The sequence below is a fragment of the Hemicordylus capensis genome, chromosome 5, assembly GCF_027244095.1.
Source record: "Hemicordylus capensis ecotype Gifberg chromosome 5, rHemCap1.1.pri, whole genome shotgun sequence".
Classification (NCBI taxonomy): Eukaryota; Metazoa; Chordata; class Lepidosauria; order Squamata; family Cordylidae; genus Hemicordylus; species Hemicordylus capensis.
In genome coordinates this window covers 215,716,492-215,737,411 of record NC_069661.1, presented here as the reverse complement: position 1 = coordinate 215,737,411, position 20,920 = coordinate 215,716,492, and the positions used below count along the sequence as shown (strand labels likewise).

The following is a 20,920-nucleotide window of genomic DNA, read 5'->3' as shown; positions in this document are numbered from 1 at the left end:
TATTGCGCAACAGAGCAACTGCAAAATACTTCTGGGCCGATCTGCAGTGTTTCCATTGTTTCCAATGGAAGTAGGGCTGCCTGGAAACTATTAAGTCATTCTGTGGCTGCCTTGAAATGTAGCACTGCTGGGGTGTTTTAGAACTGCGTCCCTTGTAAACACAAAGTGATCTTATGTAGGTTTAACTAAGAACATGATTGAGAAACAACTCCATTTCCTTCTCCTTTTCCTCCCTTTTCTTTTCTTTTCTTTCTTCTTCGTCTTTTTTTTTTACTCTTCCCTGCCCCCCCCCATTCTCTACAGGCTCCCCACTGGGACAAACTTCTAAATAGTAAAACATAAAAGATTGTTAGATAGAATACAGCATGGACATCCCCCACCTGACAGCTTTAACCATATGGATGAGTCATTCATATCAGTGCAAATCTAGCAGCACGGTGATCGGAAGGTTGCCCTGCTCCTGGAACCAGCTGGGGGAGGGAGGAGGCAAGGTAATGCTTGGCTCATTTAATGGCTGGTGCCCACAGCTGACTGGCTTCTCATATGCCTGAGGCTTCCATGTGGAACTTTTAAAATGGCAGCCATACATTGGGTGGTTACCTGCTTCTAAACCATGGTTTCTCTTACTACTACAGAAATAATACAAACATTATTCTTTATTTAATAAGCCATCATAAACATGATGTTAACCAAAGAGACATCTTTTAAAGGTGTATGTATGTATTTATTTTTCTATTAAACCGCTTTGAGAACTTTGGTTGAAGAGTGGTATATAAATATTTGTTGTCGTCATAGTAGTAGTAGTAGTAGTATCTTGCATTTTATGAGGATAGGCTTGTTTTGATGTGACTTTGCTGTTGTTTTAATTTCTAAAGCTGATCATACCTTGCCCGCTCTAGGAAGCCTTCTTTGTTCACTTTCATGCAATGTACTGGTATGTGCAGAATAACAAGGGCTCTGTGACTCTCTGTTTGAGCAGGGATTTCATTATTCCTGTATTCTGTCCAATGTCTAATGTCCTCATCGTGATGCCAAATAAACAGGACTTGCCCAGGTGCACAGACTACCTAAGGGTTAGTTTGGGGCAGCTTTGTTTTTAGGAGTGTCAATAAAGCAGCATGTGATCCAAGAGATGTATCCCCAGACTCTTTGCAACATCAAAGAAGATACTGGGAGTGCAGTTCATGTGATGCAGCTGCTAAAAGCCACAAACTGATTTGGGCTAGTCCTGCAAGTAACTATTAAATAGTAATTAGCAAGTGCAATAGAACAAAGTGATTGTGCCTTCTGATGTCTAATACTGGGTAGGAGCAGATCATCCCTACCATCCAATCAACAGTCACCCCATCTGGATTTCTCCATGGTCCTTAGCTTAGATTTACATTTCTGGACTTCTTTTTTATTACTGTCAGTTCTGGGAGAGTGGTGTTGTTTTCTTGTACCACTTTGACAGCCAGTTTGCATTTGCTGAAGCTTTTAGGTTATTAGTTCCAAATATACATACGTTCAGTTGTGCTTCCTTTCCAACTTCTTGAAACAAATCTTCTTTCTAAATTGTATTTGGCTGTTTTCAGTTATATGATAATTTGGGAGGGTGAGTGATTATGATTTCTTCCAGAATGAAAGCAACACTGTGGCATCTTAAAAACTAACACATTCAATTTGTTGCCTTTGTTTTCATGGACTGGAGCCCATTTCATCAGAGGCGTGAATTGTTATCCTTTAGTCGGCAAGTACATGGCCATTTGGCCCCACAGGTCACATTTTTCTTCTCTTTCCCCATGTACACCTGCCAATGGAGGATAACCATGCATCTTGCTGTCCAAATGGGTCAGGCAAAGCACAGCAAGGCTGGTTGGAAGCACGCTTTCTGATGGGAACTGTTGAACCAGCAGGTGGTGACTGAAGGCCTTTATGGCTTGCAGGGCTCTGCACTCCTGATGAGGCACTTGGGCAGGTTTCCTCTCCTCCTGAGGAGACCTATCAGAAGGGAGGCCCTGAGCAGACAGGCATGTGCTCTCTGCATTTGGAGCTGGAGCTCTGTCCTGGCTCAGCATCACCTCTGATCCTGGGGATGCAGAGGCAATGGAGGAGGCTCTAGGAAAGGGGCTGGAACTCCACTGGGTGGCACAAGTTCATCCGTGAACCAGGACTCCTCGGGGAAAGCAGCTGGCTCCAGCAGCTCCAGTTCTGGTGGTTCTGGAGGGCTATCATCAGGGGTCAGGACCCAGGCAAGGATGCACTCCCCTTTCCCTCCAGTTGGTTCCCCCTGAGTTAGCCCTGGTGAGCCCTGACACTGAAAAAGTGGGCTCTAGGCACAGTAGGAAATGACTTGTCTAGCAAGCATGAGGTTGCCGGTTCGAATCCCTGCTGGTACATATATCGGGCAGCAGTGATATAGGAAGATGCTGAAAGGCATCATCTCATACTGCACAGGAGATGGCAATGGTAAACCCCTGCTGTATTCTACCAAAGAAAACCACAAGGCTCTGTGGTCGCCAGGAGTCAACATCGACTTGACGGCACAACTTTGGGCTACAAAAGCTTATGCTGCAATAAATGTGACAGTCTATAAGGCACCACAAGACCTTTCTTGTGCTGTATGGATACTTGGGGAGTTTTTATTTCTAGAATGAAGAGATTTTCCTGCCCCAGCCCACAGCTCCATCAAAAGTAAGGCATTCTTAACCTATTTGTAAAGCTGCAGTGACTCTAGTTGTCTCAGAAGTGATGGAAGATGAGCTCCAGGGAGTATGTGTTGATGTCTCCTACCAATGCCTTATGACACCGGAGGCAGAAAGTTAATATAGTAGCTGTTTTATTCTGTCCTTTGCATCTCTGCAGAAGTAGCAGCAATGCATGATTTGTTCCATGAGGATGTATTATCTCAGATCATGTGGGTGTAGCTGGATCTACCTCTGTCTCTCACTTCTTCTTTTGCTACCCTCATGATTTGCGCTCGCTTCCACTCTGCTTCACCCTTTCCTCATGTTCTCTGCTCCTTTTTCTCTTTCTGCTCTATCCCTGATTTCTGCTTTGCCTTCCCTTCCCTTCAGTACCATGAAATTGGTAAAAGTTTTCTTCTCCCCTCCCTGCCACCAACCTTTCCCCCATGTCTTCCATTTCCTTCTCTTATGTTCTTACCCATCTCCCTGGGTAGAACCATTCCCTGGGTGATTGATGGCCCATTAGAAAAAGATTAACAGGTGTGCACTTGACTAAAGAAACAGATGTCAGGGAGGAAAGGAGAGTGAGCAGGAACAGGTGATCTTTCCGTAGGAGAGAGACAAGCATGACTTTTAAAACATCCATTTTTTGCCATGACACAGAAGGAGCGAGTGAGAAAGCACGTCAGTGGGAGTGAGGGGGAGAATACACCATTATATCTTGACGCCATGTTACATTTCTCATTATCGCTGACATAATCTTTCAATTTGGGCTGAAACTGGTGTCACTGCCTTTTCTTCTTTTCTGCCAAAGTTCTCTTTGTGTGGATTTGCATGTGCAGCTCTGAGCTGATTTACACCTGTATGGTGCTTGCCATCCACCCAGACAAGTGATATCCAAATAAGTCAGGTGTACCATCTGGAGACGTATTAATGGAAATATGTGTATTTAGCCCATTGGGATGTGTGCCTGTCTGCCTGGTGAGAAGCTCCACAGAGATGGAAATGAGCATTAAACTAAAGATACAAATTTGCCTTAATAACCCCTCTGGGCAATTAATTTTCAGTGAAACAAATTTGAACTTGTTACTTATTTCCCAGGCTACATCACGGTTGCATTTCCCAAGCAGTGGCTGCACTATATTTTGTACTTGCTATAGCTTCCCCACAAAGCATATTCACCTTGATTGTTAGTGCCATATGGAATATATCTGCATGAGGTATATTTTCTGTCACTTCACTAGTGCCATTTTGTGAACTTCCATTTTATTTAGCAAATATATTTACATGTTTGTTTTATTTCTCGAGTGACTACGTGGTGACTAGGTTCTCCTCACCATAGGTAACTGGAGCTCTACTCATCTAACCCTACCTTGTTTTAATTAAATGAGTGAACACTAGCTACTTCTTCCTCACAATGCCCTGCCATTTCATAAACCTTTATTTCTGTTTTTAGCCAAGCAAAGAGAGGCCTTTGGTTTAAATTGCCCACTCAGTGTTTGGTTTGTTTGTAACATGATAGCTCTGTTGAACATTGAGATATTACCAATGTATAGCATACAGATATTTGGGGCACAATTCCACATCTCAGTTCCAGTGCTGTCTTGGCAAGGTTCTACATTTCAGGGTTGACCCCAGCAACCATTTTCAAACAGGGGGAGAATAATATCAAATAAAGCACAATGTGACTTTTGCTTTAGAAACTGAGACACTGGAATGAAAGTTGTGCATGTTCATGACACCATTCTGTACTTCAAGGACAATCCCCTTCTCAACTCTCACACCAGTTTACAAAGGGTTAGGAAAGATGGAAAAGACAATGCAGAGTGATAATGGAATGAAGGTTGGCATACACTTTCAGGACCGTATTTTCAGATTCACACCCCCAGCTTGACCCCTACACATGGTTTCAAAAGGGAGTTAGAGCCGAAATGAGTCAGCACAGGCTGGGGTTCAGTCTTCATGCAAGCAGACAAAGATCAAGGGGCCAGAGGCAGAAGATATCATCAAGAATGATCCGGTGGTCAGGTACGAGACTTGGCCCAGGGCCAGAGGCAAGAGGAGTGGAAGACAGACTGTTGGTCAAATTCCGGATTAGATGAGATGAGACAAGGCAAGTCTGTGCTGCTGGTCAGTCAGACAAGATACTCATACTGTAGACTTAAGCCTGCAACAACTATTTTATAAAACCAGCCAACTGCTGTTGATTTCTTGGATCACTGAGGCAGAAAGTTAACAGTACTGGCTGTGACCATTTTATGGGTGGTAAAGTGACACAGCAGGGAAATGCTTGACTAACAAAGTACAAGGCTGTTGGTTCAAATCCCCACTGGTATGTTTCCCAGACTATGGGAAACACCTATATTGGGCAGCAGTGCTATAGGAAGATGCTGAAAGGCATCACCTCATACTGTGTGGGAGATAGCAATGGTAAACCCCTCCTGTATTCTACCAAAGAAAAACCACAGTGCTCTGTGGGCGCCAGGAGTCAAAATCGACTTTATGGCACACTTTACCTTTTACTGCAGGACAGCAGAGATCAGGCTGAACTCCATCTGCCTAGAAGTTGCGTTGATGGCACAGAGAGTAAGGCACCTAAGCTTTTCTACCAGAGTCCCCCAGTGCCTTCATAAGACATGCCCATAAGACATCCTCGGTGCCTTATAAAGAGCAGAATGAAAGTTGATGTGTACATCTGTTTGCAAGGGGACAAGGAAAAATGTAAAATAAATAACTCCAGTATGATGGCAGGCTTGAAAATTAAGAGACCACAGTGAAATATGAGCCAGTGTAGTGTAGTGTTTAAAGTGCTGGACTAGGACCGGGGAGACCCGAGTTCAAATCCCCATTCAGCCATGATACTTGCTGGATGACTCTGGGCCAGTCACTTCTCTCTCAGCCTAACCTACTTCACAGGGTTGTTGTGAGGAGAAACCTAAGTATGTAATACACCACTTTGGGCTCCTTGGAGGAAGAGTAGGATATAAAATGTAAAAATAATTAAAAAATAATAATGTAATTCTCCAGCTGAAGTTGCTGCATCAGCTCAGCATCCACCCGACTCATTTTTCAAGGAGGAAGAACAATGCAAAACATATTGTTACGCAGAACCAGTACCACAGTTCTATTGTGTATTACTAAAAGTCAATTCAAAACAATATAAAACAAGAGGAATACAGTGAGGCTATTCACACAATGGGAGAAAATCGGGCTAGCGGAGCCTAGCCCGATTTTCTCCCATTGTGAAAACCACCGGGCTCGCTTTGTTGCCAGATTTGGCTTTTTAAAGCCAAATTTTGGGTTACGGCCCATTTGACCCACGAGTGTACCCCTTAGGTTCTGGCAACAAAGCGGGGTAGTTCTTAAGCGGGTCACCCGCTTAAGTAGCCCTGCCCTTGAACCAGGTTGGCGGAGTGAGCGCTCCGCAAACCCAGTTTTTCTAATCGTGTGTTGCTGTAGTGCGGCTCCGTGCCGTGGCAACTCACAAGTAGACCCCTGACCAGAAGGCTCAAAAGCAGCCTCCTGGCTCGGGGGTCTCTCCAGCATGCCTTGTGCGCTCGTGCAGGGCATGCTGGAACTTCCAGGGGCTATGTGGCCCCTGATCCCCCCCAGCCCCCGCTGGCTCCATAACGGAGCCGGCAGTCATGTGGGCGGCCACTTTGGCCACCTGGAGCAGACTGCTGGGTCGTCTGCGGGGAGAGCCGGCTAAGCCCACTCTCCCCGCTAACCCTGCCGAGGTGGTTCCCACTGATCATGGGAACTGCCTCAGTTTGTCATAATAAAATAAGAAAGCAAAACTATTGAATGTAATGAGTCAGTATTGTAACACAAGTTTCTGCCTTGGAGACTGAGATGTTGGAATGAAAGTTGATGTGCGTATTCTGGACAAAATTATGAATTTAATTATGGAAGCCTCAGCATGACCCCTGCAGATATTTTCAAGAGGACCAAGAGCCTCATAGATATTGTGCTTATTTGTTTATTTTGCCTCAGTGTTCACATTCTGACATTGTGCAGAGGCAGAGTGGAGGTGCAGTCCCATGTTTTAATGTTACACCAAGTGCAATTAATCAAATAAATAAATAAATAAATTACTTTTTAAAAGGTTAAGTGCATCATTGGGAATGATGCACTTAACCTTTTAAAAAGTAAATAGCAGCTGCAAGTGGGCCCAGTCCAGATCAGGACTCTGTTGGGGAGCAGAGGGTGAGTTAAACATTTGCCCCTACCATTCTTCTAATCAAAATCAGCGGGGAGAGGTCACCACCACTGCTGTTTGACCCTGGAGAAAAGCACCCCTTGGCACCAGTTACATTTTAGTCCACAGTTTTTATAGATGGAAGTGAGTCCTCCTTTTCACCCTCTTCATCCCACCTTTACTGTTGCTTTTAGGAGAACTGGCAGTTTTGATAAAATCCTTTGGCATAGGAAAGGTGTGCAGTTGTTGGTTCCCTCCCCCATTTTTGCTGAATTCAAATTAGCAGGGGGTCACTGATCACAGTGAAGTGTGGGAATGAATTAGGAGAGAAAGGGGTTTTGTTTTTTGAGAATGAAGAAGTTATTTGGACAGCAGTTGTCAAAACCACTTGGTACCATGAAGGAGATGATTGTGTGGGACAAAGCGCTCAGGAACTAGAATGAGCACTAAAGAGAAAGCATCTGGAGGGCAGGTGGCTGTGGAGCAGGCTGGTCTATTCATTCAATCACCTATTTAGGGGAAAAACTAAGTAGAACTGTATTTTTCTGCCCTGACAAGTGGAAGTTATTTGCAGCTCCTAGGAAGATTGTAAAGGATCTGAGCAAAAGACCTGCTCACTCTCTTGCGCTCTCTCTCTTGCCTTCCATCCCTCTCTCCCTCCCCCCTCTCTCTCTCACATGATTTAATATTTCCCTTTTCCCAAGTAGAAAGGAGAACTGTTCTATCTATACTCAGCAGTTTGCATAAATCATCACAAATTTCAGTAGAAGAAAATTGTTCAGGGTTGACAGCATTTTGTTTTCAGGATCATTTGATCCAAAATAATAAATATATTCCTGGCAGGATATCTTCATTTCAAGTGTCTGTCGTCCATGGATAATGGGTTCACTCCACAAGTCTTCTGGATACACTTGCTCTACATACATACCCACAAGTTAGAAGTGACATGGGAGGCTGTGTGTTTACTTGTCTATGGAGATGTGATATATTGTCATGATCCTGGAACCTCTTAGGTAGGGGATGAGGCAGAGAGTTCAGGAAAGGAGAATGAGTGGGAAATATCATCAACCTGGGCACATGGTGCTCCTGCATTGCTGGGCTCTCTCACACCGGGTGAACCAGAGGATTCCCCACAAGGAACACCATCAAAAACCTGCAGCCTTTCCCACATCTTCCAAGTCAGAGGAGTCCTCTGAAGCCATGGTGGAAGCCTCCCAGCATCACTGGATCAAACGCCTGTGGAACTGGGCAACACTCCTTTAAATATCAAGGCTTGCCTGTGCAAGGGGCAGGGCCAAGTCACCCTGACTTAGAAGCAGAGTATATAACCTACTTCTACCTCCAGAGAGTCATGCTGGAGCAACATTCCTTTGTTGCAGTAACCAGCTCCTGCAGTTTGTGATGAGCTCTGACCATGGTACTGACTCATCGCCCTGGGAGCAGGATGTATATGGGCTTTGTGTGTGCATGTGTTTTGCTTGTGCCCATGTGCATAGCAGCTTCCTCTTTGACAGAATACATTCCACATGTTCATATTGCTTCTCATTTCTCCTATGGGGGATAAACAACACAGCCTTTCATACTAACAACACACAGCCTTTCATACTTCATATGTTATACAAATCATATAAGAAGATGCCAGCTGGATCACATAGGCCACGGAACAGAGCACTGCCTTCCTGATCTCTGTGTTTCTCTGTTTCTCACCCTCTTTCTGGTCTTTCTGGTCTTGTTGTTAAACATTAGCAGGCAGTTCCTCACCACTGCTTAATTCATGCACACTGATATTCCCTTGGGTAATTACTTAGACCACTGGCAAGAGAAAGAGTTATGAGAAAAGATTACCAGAACAGGGCCCAGCAAATTGCTAGAGGAGGAATGCTGGTAGAAAGAGAGACCCAGGGAAAAATAGCCAAGGGGGAAATTGAGAGAGCAAGAAAGAGAGGACAGAGGAAGGCTCTTGCTTGAAGGCCAGGATAACAGCAGACTGAAAGGAGGTCTCAGAATGACATATGGTGCACAAGAGTGGTTTTTGCAGACCCCTCCCCCCCAAACAGGTGTTTTTTTTTAAGCATCTAGAGGAACTGGCAGCTCTAATAAAATAAAAGTCTTTAATGTTTTATCTAAAATAAATGTGTTAACTAGAAGGAAAAAGAAAAAAAGAAAACCTGCTATACTCCCAGTCTAGCACTGGTAACACAGCATCCTATGCCCATGAAGTAGTCGCTGGGAATGACCAACGTAATTTGTTGACAAATTTAAAAGTAGACTAAAACTGTCTTAAAGTTTAAAAAGAAAATAACAATTTGTTGATTATTTTTCTAAACTAAACAAAAGGTAAAGGGTTAAAATAACACCCACATATACCACTCAAGAGAACAAGAAATCTGATAATACAAATATGACAAATATTTAAATATTGCTTTTCAACAATAGTTATATACTGCTTTTCCTGAAGTGGTTTCCAAAGATATAAATAAATTAAATAAGTAAATAAAAATGGCTCCCTGTTCCCAAAGGGCTTACAGTCTTAAAAAAAACAACCATAAGATAGACACCAACAACAGCCACTGGAGGGATGCCATGCTGGGGATGGATAGGACCAGTTCCTCTCCCCCTGCTAAATAAAGATAATCACCACTTTTAAAGGTGCCTATTTGCTCAGTTACTGATTGCTAAGTAATCAGTTATCAGGGGACAAACTGATTACTTATTTATAATCATAAATAGGTTCAAATTCTATTTCATAATATTATTATTGTGAAACTGTCACTGGAATACTACACAGTAAAACCACATTCTTCTATTGGTTCAATACAAATACATAACATCCAGAATAGTGCTGTATTCTAGTATACAATGAGTACCCTTTAAAATCTGCAATTTAAGATCAAAATCAATAACATTGGACTGTAACATAGTACTTATTTGCTGTGTTAGGCAAAGAATCAAACTAACAACAGAAGTCCTAAATTTACATTCAAATACACATGTGAAATATAAACTCCATGTTTCTCACTTCTCTTCCAGCAGTGAGATACAAATGAGGTTCTGCAATATGCACACAAGTCTCACTCTCAAAGCAATGTACTGAAGACCTTCAAAACAATTTCAGATCCCCAATGGGATGTCAGTCAGGAGTCCTGTTTCACCTATCCTTATTCATGAACATCCAGGATTAAATGCAATACTGTTCAACACAGGACCCTTTTTTAGTGCAGCATAGTAAACTTCAGTCATTAACTGGCCTGTACACCACCAAATTGCCACATTAAACCTCCTGCAACCTAATTTATTCATTTCAACGGGCAAAGTTGTTGTTCACTCTAATGCAGTTAGTACAGTTGTCCCTCACCAACTGCAGGTTTCCCAATTCTGGACTGGAATATCTGCGACTGAGAAATTGTGGCAGGTCCTGAGTATCTGTGGTTTGGAGATATTTTTTGGAAATTTGGGAGGCTTGGGGGGAATTTTGGGGGTCAGGGGGTCATGTCTGGGGGTTTGGGGTGATTGGGGGGAGTTGGGGCATTTGGGGGAGTTGGGGGTCAGGGGTGATTTTGGGGGGTCAGGGTGATTTTGGGGGGTCAGGGGCATTTTTTTCTTTTTTAAACTTTTGTTTTGTCTTTCTGTGACTGTGATTCCCCTAATCCCCTGTTTCCCATTGGTTATAATGCCTTCTCAACCGCGAATTCACCAACCACAAGGTTTTTCAGGAATTGAACCCTCACGGTTGGCGAGGGATAACTGTATATATTTTTTTAAAATGCAGCAGCTACTCTTACCAAAAAATTGAGTTGAAGAGGGAGAGCACAAAAATTAAGGTTAGAAGGGAGAGAAAAGGGGAAGGTCATGCACTGGGGTTGGGTGTCACCTTGCAGACTATTTCATGAAATAAAATAATAGTCTGGAAAGGTCCCAAGTGCCCCTGCTTTACCAATGTAGTCCCATTTTATAGACTGAGAGCCCTTTAGCACAGGTACCTTTCTTCTCACTCTGACGGCAGCTTCATATGATATGCAGCAAGTAAGATGGCCACAAACCGCCAGCTCCTGGCAAGTGCACACTCCTGGTGCGGGTTGCCAGTTGCACACATTTCATAATGTCTGAACCCAGAAATGCCGGACTGCCGATCAGCGCTTTCCTCCACCACCCAACACCTGTCACCCAACTTCAAATATTGCTTACAGATGTCAGGTGTTGAAGATAAAGGCCGCTCAGCAATTTGACATTTCCAGGTTCAGATGTCACAAAATGCACAGAACTTACAGCTCATGCCGGGAACTGCTGCTTCACAGGAGTCTTAGTTGCCACATTACTTACAAACCACCCATTGTAAAGCACCACATACAGAGATACCAGTGAATAAATAATAAATAATGATAATAACATTGTGCACTTTGCAGAACGGTACTATATTTCTGCACATATGCCCTGCACACAAGTATAACCCGCACCCAAGGATTCACCACAGAAAATCATCACTGGCGGGGGGAGGGAAGAGACCTGCATGCCCAGCACCTGTGTAAAACCTGTGGGGTATATTGTTATTGCTATCATCTTCCGTCACTTACTGGGGCCAAGGGATGCAGCCAGGCCTGCAGATCCAGGGGTGTCTTGGGGTCAGAATGGCATCAGGCACCTGGGCAAGGCAGAGGGAGAGGCAGATGAGAGCTAGAGAGGCAGATGAGAGCTAGCCTCAGAAGCTGATCTATCAGCTTCAGATACGATTTTTAATGAAAGTGGTGGTGTGTGGGAGAGAATGACTGCTGTGGCAGTAGCAGCAAGTGTGTGTGTGTGTGTGTGTGTGTGTATGTGTGTGTGTGTGTGTGTGTATCCTGCACCAACTTAGATCCTCACATCCTTTCCTCCAGTTGCAAAAAACTGTTTACCCTGTGGCGTAAGTATGCAAAAATATGGTATATTTGATGTGAAGTGATGCTTATGAGTCTTTTGGTTTCTATCTCCTGCAGCCAGAGGAGCTGACCAATATTCTGGAGATCTGCAACGTCGTGTTTACCAGCATGTTTGCTCTGGAGATGATCTTGAAACTCGCTGCCTTTGGTCTCTTCGACTATCTCCGCAATCCCTACAACATTTTTGACAGTATCATCGTCATCATCAGGTGACCGTCAAATGCATTTGTCAGTATTTGAGATGTAACTTAAGAGAGGCAGATGAGAGCTAGCCTCAGACTTGAAAATGCTTACGTTCAAATTAGTTGCTAAGGTATTGGCTTTTTGTGAACAAGTCCCTTACCTCTCAGCTTGTACATTTCTTGAATGTAAAATGGAACCGACAATAGTTCTTCAAGTGTTGACGACAATACTTCATAGTGTTGTTATAAAGGCCAACAAGAAAAAGGATGAAAAATACCTAAAGTATTAAAAGAGAGAGCACAACATCAGGGTCTGAACTGTAGCCATGTACCTCAAATGCAATGAAGGTGGTTGGTTCCCAGTTGATAGTTCACACAGTTTCTTATGTATGACCATTGGCTCAGTACCTTCTCAGCTGACTGGCAGCACCTCTCATGACCTAGGCAGTGGCCTGCCAGTATTGCTAACTGTAATCATTTTACAGAGATACCAGGATTTGCACCTGGGATCTTATTTGCAGTCCCTAATTTGTTATTTGATTTAAAGGTACAAATGCAGTCTGCAAAAGGGGATTTTTAACACCTCTGCCTTCCAAAAGAAGCCAGAGCTACTCTAAGTCATACCACCATGCCATTGACAAACTCAGGGCTGGCCCTACCATTAGGCAGAATGAGACAGCTTGCCTTAGACAACAAATTTCTGGGTAACTTTAAGGGACAACAAATTTTCAGTGTCTTGTTGCTAGGGATGTGCCACTGTGCGAAACAGGATGGGCCACTGTGCGAAACAGGATGCTGGACTAGATGGGCCTTGGGCCTGATCCAGCAGGGCTGTTCTTATGTTCTTAACCATGGTTTGAAGTGCAGTTCAAGCACTTTCAAGAAAAACAAAAAGGGAACTTTAAGGATAAGGAGAGCAGGTGCTTACTTGCAGTCTCCACCTCCCCTTCCAGCTTCCTGCTGGGGTGGTGTGCATCCCAAAACTCCCCAACATGCTGTCAGCACACATATGGCATCCACATGGGTGCGGGTGCCATTTTCGTGGTCAGCATGGTGTTGCTGACCATGCAAATGGCAGCTATGCATGCGTGGATGCCATATGCATGCTGATGGCATGTGGGGCTATTTGGGATGTGTGTCGCCCCAGCCGGAAGCTAGAAGGGGCAGCGGAGAGCAGGTAAGCACCTACTCTCCTTTTCCTTCAAGTTCCCTTTTTGTTCTTCTTTAAAGTGCTTGAACCGCACTTCGAACCACGGTTCAGGCACATTCCTACTTGTTGCTGCCATCTACAAAAGTGTGGCATTAAATGATTTGAAGGGAGGGAAAGGATACCTAAACCTCTGACACCAACTGTAACCCCGCCTCCAAAATTATAGGAATATTTCACTCCCACCTCCCCAAAACACCCAGCAGACCTCTCCACATTTTCTTGCCTAAAAATGGGCAGTAAGAATGGGGGATGAACTGCTGAGGCAGCCCTACCCTATAACCTTTGCCCTGCTTTTCATCTTCTGTATGATCCCTTTTTGTCCTCTTTCGCAAGGTCTCATTGTGATCTTTGCTTTCTTTCTCTTTTGTTCTGTGTGCCCCTTGTTTATAGCATCTGGGAGATCATAGGCCAGGCTGATGGGGGCCTGTCAATACTGAGGACATTCCGGCTGCTGAGGGTGCTGAAGCTGGTGAGGTTCATGCCTGCCTTGAGGCGTCAGTTGGTGGTGCTAATGAAGACCATGGACAATGTGGCTACCTTCTGCATGCTCCTCATGCTATTTATCTTTATATTCAGGTGAGAAGACACATTCCCTCCTGCAGCCTGAGAAGCTGCCTCATAACAGTGTGCTTCATGACACTCATTCCATGTTTGGATCACAATTCAAAATGTAGAAAATTGTAAACTGTACCATTATTAAGATGGTGTAAAAAACAAAAAAAATCAGAGGTTGCTTCTCACTGCACCAGCCTGGCTTGTGCAATAGCAAGCAAGCCAAACAGCGATTAAGTGAGGAACTAAGATAAGCAGGAAGATTCAAAACTAGACGCACTATGCATCTGTGTAAAATAGTCCACATGGGCCCTCCGGTACAGATCAGGATCACAATGGGGAGTGGGGACTTCAGTCCACCACCATCTTGACCAGAATGGATCCCCACACACGGCATTTGACCTCTGGAAAAATGCTTCCACTGGTGCCCGTGAGAGCTTGCTTCCCGGATCAAATGGCATGGTGGGAAAAGGGGGACAGAATTCAGAACAGGATAATAGTAGGGATCCCTGATACGGGGTGGAGAGCTGGTCCTGTAGGAGCAATCCTTAATTGTCACATTTGCTAAGCAGGGTTTGCCTTGGTGTGCATTTGGATGAGTGACTACATGAGCATATTGTCTGCTGTAAGATATTCACCTGAGGCAATGGGGCCATGTCTTACCATAGAACATCATTTTGCACACAGGAAGTCCCCACTTCAATCCCTGCCATTTCCAGGCAGATCTGGAAAGACTCGTGCCTAAAACTTTTGGAGAACTATGGCCAGTCAGTGTAGACAACAATGAACTAGATACCGTAGTTCAATAGTCTGACTTGGTATAAGGCAGCCTCCTATCTCTCTCTCTCTCACACACGCGCGCGCACGCACACACACACACACAGAGGCTATTCTCACGACCCGCAAAAACTGGGCTAAGGGAGCCCAGCCTGGTTTCTGAGACTCGTGTGCTGCAAGGAGAGCCGCGTGGCTCTCAGCAGCCAGCCCACGTAATTTCCCCTCACGTTAAATGAGGTTAGTAAAGCACACGCTCACAAGGAGACCCCCAACAGGGAGGCAACAACAAGCCTCGCGGCCTCAGGGGGGCTCCCCAGAATGTCCCGCGCATTTGCGAGGACATTCTGGGACTTCTGGTGGCCAGGAGGCCCCCCATCCCCACCACCCCAACCAACTCTGTGACAGAGCCAGTAATCATGTGGGCGGCTTATCCAGCCACCCAGGGCTGGCCGCATGGTTGTCTGCAGGGAGAGCGGGTCAAGCCCGCTCTCCCCACAAAACCCCTTACAGCCCTCCACACTGCTTGTGTGGAGAGCCACACACTGTTTAACACAGAAGAAACAACCACAGAGCTCTCTAGCACTTGCTTAAAGTCTAATCTGAGGTTCAAAGGCTCATCCTGACAGTGATATATTCCAACTTCAGCACAATTTACAAAGTTAAATAAAATGAGAAATCCACACAGTGTAGAAGGACACTGCAATATTCTTAGCATCATTTGCTGACAGTCTGCAGCAATCTAAAAAATAAATTGTGCCTCTTCAAACTCCTTTTATTCTAACTTGGAAAAAACAGTTTTTTCACGGGTTGCTGCAGATTGCCAGCAGATGGTGCTAAGGATATTACATGCCGTTCTTGTATGTTGTGTGAATTTCTTGTTTTATTTATTGTCATAATTTGTGATGAAATGGTAATATATCACCATCTGTAAAAGCCTTAAGTAGATTGGATGGATGCACAATAGTTAGCTGCATTCTCTGATTTTTATTCATGAACCATGTGCTTTTAAGTCAGGTTTCTGTGCCTTTTATGTGGCGATCAGTGCCTAGTAATGCTGGCATCTGAACCGTCAACCAAAATAACAACTCAGGCAGGGGCATAGCTAGGGGGAGGAGACCTGTATTCACCCCTCTCCCTGGTGGCCTCTCCGAGTGAGGGAGATGATGAAGAAAATGAGGAGGGGGGGATCGGGGGGGGGCCTCAGGAGCTGGAGGGGGTGGGTTCTTTGAACCCATCCACTCAATTATAGCTACACCCCTGGACTCAGGAAATCCTGCCATGACAAGAATTGCTTTCCATGGCAATATTCATGGAAATAGTAGATACGATTTCACTCATTCCTAGGAGAGCCATTGTCAGATCAATCCTATCAATATATACTATCGGAATTGCCTGTATTTTCCTGGTGACTGAAGCAGGTTAAGCGGGTGTCTTCAAGTGGCAGATTATAAGCCAATTCTCAGGGTTGGCATGATAGCCCACCCAGCATGCCCCAACACTGTAGAAATACATAATCTGAAGAAATACATTGATTTTGTTTGTTTGAAAAACTGTTCCCAACAGCATCCTGGGAATGCATATCTTTGGATGTAAATTCAGCCTCAGGACAGACACGGGAGACACAGTCCCTGACAGGAAGAATTTTGACTCTCTGCTTTGGGCCATTGTCACTGTGTTTCAGGTAAGTTCAAGATAGAGCAAGAGGTTAAAGAAGACAGGGAAGAAGTGTGTCCTCCCAGAAGCACAGAATGCTATGGAACAGATGAAGTTAGAAACAGTCAGTCTTTCTGGTGCTAGATTTAACATGGTTACTCTAAGCCAGGGCTGCACACAGACACAACGTGCCGTGGTTTACAAGTCAGTAATGATCATGAACACAGCTTTACCTGCTATAACTGCTGAGCTGCATTGTATCTGCTAGTCGCCAGTAATTTGAGAATGGAAACCTGCTAGTTCAAATAGTGCTTGCAGTCCTGGCACAGTACAACTCTGCTGATCCACCTTCCCAGGGAAACCATTTGATGACCACACATTTGTGCATATAAATGGGCTCTAAAAGAGAGAGCAACAAAATGAGACTTTTTACTGACATAGAAGTATTTCTTTGGACAATGCACAATCTATGAAATTCTTTGCCATGGGATGTGATGATGACCAACAACTTGGATGGCTTTAAAAGGGGCTTAGATACATTCATGGAGGATGAGTATCAATGACTCCTAGTCTTGATGGCTATAGGCTACCTCCAGGCTCAGAGGGCGAGGCTAGACGCCTCTGAATGAGGCATCTAGCCTGAATGAATGCCTCTGAATGAGGCATATAGAGGGCGAAGCTAGATGCCTCCCACTGTTGCAGGGGAGCAAAGGCAGGAGAGAGGGTATGCTTTCATCTCCTGCTTGTGGGCTTCCCAGAGGCAACTGGTGGGGCATTGTGGGGAACAGGATGCTAGATAGGCCTTGGGCCTGATCCAGCAAGGCTCTTCTTATGAGCTAAAGCATTTTCACCTTGCACTCAATTTGTTCTTGGTTTGGGTTTACAAGATTGGGTTCTATGTTACAGATATTGACTCAGGAGGACTGGAATGTTGTGCTGTATAATGGCATGGCTTCGACCTCGCCTTGGGCGTCTCTTTATTTTGTGGCTCTCATGACGTTTGGCAACTACGTATTATTCAATCTGCTGGTGGCCATCCTCGTGGAAGGATTTCAGGCCGAGGTGAGTTGCTATAGTAACTGTTTTCAGGGAGGAAGGGCACAGTTCTATGAGGAGATGGGCTGAGAAGGATGATAAGGTTTCAAATGTCCAGTGATCCCCGGTGCTTGTGGAGGTTCATCTTTTAAAAAAACAGTGCAAAGAAGAGCTGCACAAATTCAACACTACCTAACACAATGTGTCCTGAGCATTCTGGGAGGTCCATCCATTGCATCTCATCCAAATCGTTCCATAAAGTAGTTTGCCTGCCTTAGATATTCCCTAGTCAGTTGTGACAATAACATGTACTGGAATCACACACAAGGAAAGCCTCTTTTGCTCTCAGGATGCTCACAATTCCCAGGTCTTTGCATTTATTTTCCCAACACAGGGTGATGCTAACCGGTCCTATTCAGATGACGACCAGAGTTCATCAAACTTAGAGGAGTTTGACAAATTCCCAGATGGCTCAGGTAAGAACAGGGAGTCTAGGAATCTGCATGACCACAGCTGCAGTAGGAATTGCAGTCTGGCTGGCTGTTCATAGTTAACTTGTGGCACTTGTACTTCTTGATCATTTCCATTGGCACTAACAGTGTGTAAATTAAGTGTATTGATGAAGAGGTGCTTAATAAGCATGTTTAGTTCCATTCCCCAAGTTTGGCTGCAGTGTTTTGGCTTATGAGAACAACCATCTAGTGTTCTGTTAATAAGAGAATAATCTAGCTGAATCATCTTGGATCCCACTTGCAATGTATTATCATTGGTACAATTGCAGTTCTTGTTATTTATTTATATAGTAAAGCTCCATCTCTGCATATGGTGCTTTATAAAGAGTGAGAAAACAGTTCCTTGTCCTAAAGGGCTCACAGTCTAAAACTAGGGTTGGTGACAGAGGAAGAAGAATCTTGTGAGCCACCCTGAGCAGTATTGTGGTGGAGGAGGCAGGGTATAACAGAAATATTTCAAACAATCAAACAAATAAGAGGGAAGTGGGGTGGGGGTAAACTGGGGAAGAAGGCTTCTTCTACCAAACTGGGGTTTTTAAGGGTTGTTTGTCTTGTCAGATGCCAGGCTGGGATGAGCTACTTTGGGTGCCTTGGTGCTTCAGAACCTAAATGCCTCCAGTACTTCTGGTGGATACCCATGGTCTGTGGCTCAGGATGCGTTCTGTTGCCAGGGAAGCCAAAGCAGGCTTGGTAGGACCTTAAAAATTGCTCCTTGTTTGATCCCCAGGTAAAAAAAAAATCAAATGAATGTGTTGGTTTAGGGGACAGAGAGGGATCAAGTCCAGGTTGCAAAACACTCTTGGCCCATTCACACGACTATAAACTGGGCAGGAGACTAGTCCTACCCAGTTCCTAGAGCTCAGCACGCTCCCATTTCGAAGTCATGTTTTAATGAAAACAATGGAGTCATTGAACGTGAATGGAGTCATCAAACCCCAGATGGGTAGCAGTGTTCCCTCTAACAGGGATTTCCAGATGTTGTTGACTACAACTCCCATAATCCCCAGCCAAAGGCCATTGCAGCTGGGGATGCTGGGAGTTGTAGTCAACAACATCTGGAAATCCCTGTTAGAGGGAACAGTGCTGGGTAGGAAGATTTTTCTGCTTACCTCGTTCAGACACTGGGGATGGAATCTGGGTAGGGCGCTCTTATTCTACCCATCTGGGTCTTCACAGACAATCAAGTTCCCTACCTCCTACCTTGTTTTTATCTGTCCAACCCAGATCCCCAAACTGGGTTGGACTCATCTCCTATACAGTTTATGACTGTGTGAACTGCCCTACTGTCATAAGGCAGTAAATGTCGTCTTCTGTTTCTGTGACTTTGTAACATGTACAAGCATGATGTGTAATTTAGAGTTGGCTTGGCTTTGCTTAAACTCTACTGTTAGGGAATGTTAATACGTCACTGCTCCTTGAAGAGAAACCAAATGAAACTCTGGGAAAAGCAGACTCCAAAGCAGCTGTGTGGTAGCCCTGAGTGAGAGTGGTTGTCTGTTCAGGCCTCAGTTGAATTCTTGGGGTTGTTCTTCATCAGTCACAGTTTGATTTTCTTGAATGTCCCTGGACTGGAGAGTAACTCAACATGAGCTTGCAGAGGGAGCAAAGCTACAGCTGCCACCTATTCAAAAGGGTGGGGGAAAATAGTCAGTGTGGATTTGCTTATCTAGGTTTATTTAAATTAAATTTATTTAATTGCTCTCGCTAAAGAGGCTAGCTATGACTACTCCATTGGTTCTGCTTGTGCTATAGTGGAGTACGTGCTGCGAGAACCTTTTCTGCTTTGGTATAGGCTGAGCAAATGAACCTAATACTGTGGGCAGTACAGGGATAAGCTTTCTCCAAAGCAAATGAGATGGTAGGTTTGTTCACACGACCACCAGCAGGGTAGGAGAAGCACACTATTTGAGTGGGAGAGCTGGACACACTCCTGATGTTTAAGGTAGGAAGCAGGGAGAATGACCATGTGCAAGGCAGCAGCTGGGTAGGACAACCACGCTCTACTCAGATTCCATTCCCTGATGTTTACTGAGGTAGGAGGGAAAGCCCTCTTACCCAGCTGCCACCTGGCAGATGATCATTCTCCCCTCCCCCTACCTTAATGTTTGCAATGCAAGCACACAACCAAAAATCAGGAGTGCATCCAGCTCTCCTACCTAAGCAGGGCGCTTCTCCTACCCTGCCAGAAGTCATGTGAACATGCCTGGTGTGTTTCCATATTTCATCAGGAAGAGTGTGAAATACTGTTAAAACAAGTTGCTGGACAGTGGTTGGGAGAGACAGCAACTTCTCTTCTTCCACATTTCTCCCTGTCTTTTTGAGGCATTACTACTGAGATAGCACAAACGGTCTATTTCTCTAAGAGCTACTGAGATTCTCTTAGTCTCCTCTAAGATAATTTATGTATCTGGGATTTAAACATGAATGCCATCACCACAAATCCACTACCCTTGGTGTGTCTGAAAGCATATGAAAACGTTTTTCTCTGTGTGGACAAGAAGAAGATGCAAAAGGGGAAGGAATATCTTTCGTGCTCTCTCTTTCTTTCTTTCTTTTGTGCTTTTCTGCGTAGATCCAAAGCTTTGTGCAATTCCCATGACCCCAAATGGGCATCTTGACCCCAGCCTTCCTTGTCTCAACCAGCCTGGGGCAACTGCTGGAATGACAAATCCTTCCCGCAACACTCTACAGGCAGACCAAGTCCTGGTTGCACTTGAATCTAGGAAAAGCAGTGTCATGTCTTTGGTGAGTGAATATACGCACGAAGAACATGCTTCTCCCAAAGCCAGTGTATTGGAGAGTGAGGCTGAGTCTTTCTACATCACAAACCTGAAGCAGTAGTCTCCTTTGTTCGGAACTCCAAGCCCCACACATTTCCTACTGTTTTTATGACATTTCTGGTAGTCCAGTCTCAGGATGCTCCACTTTCAGTATAGCTTGACTGATGACCTGCACATAGGGACACAGAAAGCTGCCTTATATCAAGTCAGACCATTGGTCCATCCAGCTCAATATTGTCTACGCCAGGGATTCTCAACGTTGGGTCCCCAGATGTTATTGGACTTCAACTCCCATAATTCCCAACCAAAGGCCACTGGGGCTGGGGATTATGGGAGCTGAAGTCCAATAACATCTGGGACCCAATGTTGTGAATCCCTGGTCTACGCTGACTGGCAGTGGCTCTCCAAGGATTCAGGTGGGAGTCTTTCCCAACCCTACCTG

At 44.7% G+C, this 20,920-nt stretch overlaps 1 protein-coding gene across 5 annotated transcripts in view; it reads left to right on the top strand.

Annotated features, from left to right (window-relative positions):
* CACNA1I (calcium voltage-gated channel subunit alpha1 I) overlaps nt 1-20,920 on the top strand; it is a 228,718-nt gene that overhangs the window by 127,574 nt on the left and 80,224 nt on the right. For 4 of the 5 annotated variants that reach the window (XM_053253048.1, XM_053253049.1, XM_053253046.1 and 1 more), the window contains exons 9-14: nt 11,835-11,986; nt 13,560-13,745; nt 16,062-16,179; nt 17,058-17,213; nt 17,554-17,662; nt 20,271-20,443. In XM_053253048.1, coding sequence (XP_053109023.1) covers nt 11,835-11,986; nt 13,560-13,745; nt 16,062-16,179; nt 17,058-17,213; nt 17,554-17,662; nt 20,271-20,443 — 894 coding nt within the window. The remainder of the gene's footprint in view (nt 1-11,834; nt 11,987-13,559; nt 13,746-16,061; nt 16,180-17,057; nt 17,214-17,553; nt 17,663-20,270; nt 20,444-20,920) is intronic. The other variant, XM_053253047.1, reaches the window with a different exon arrangement.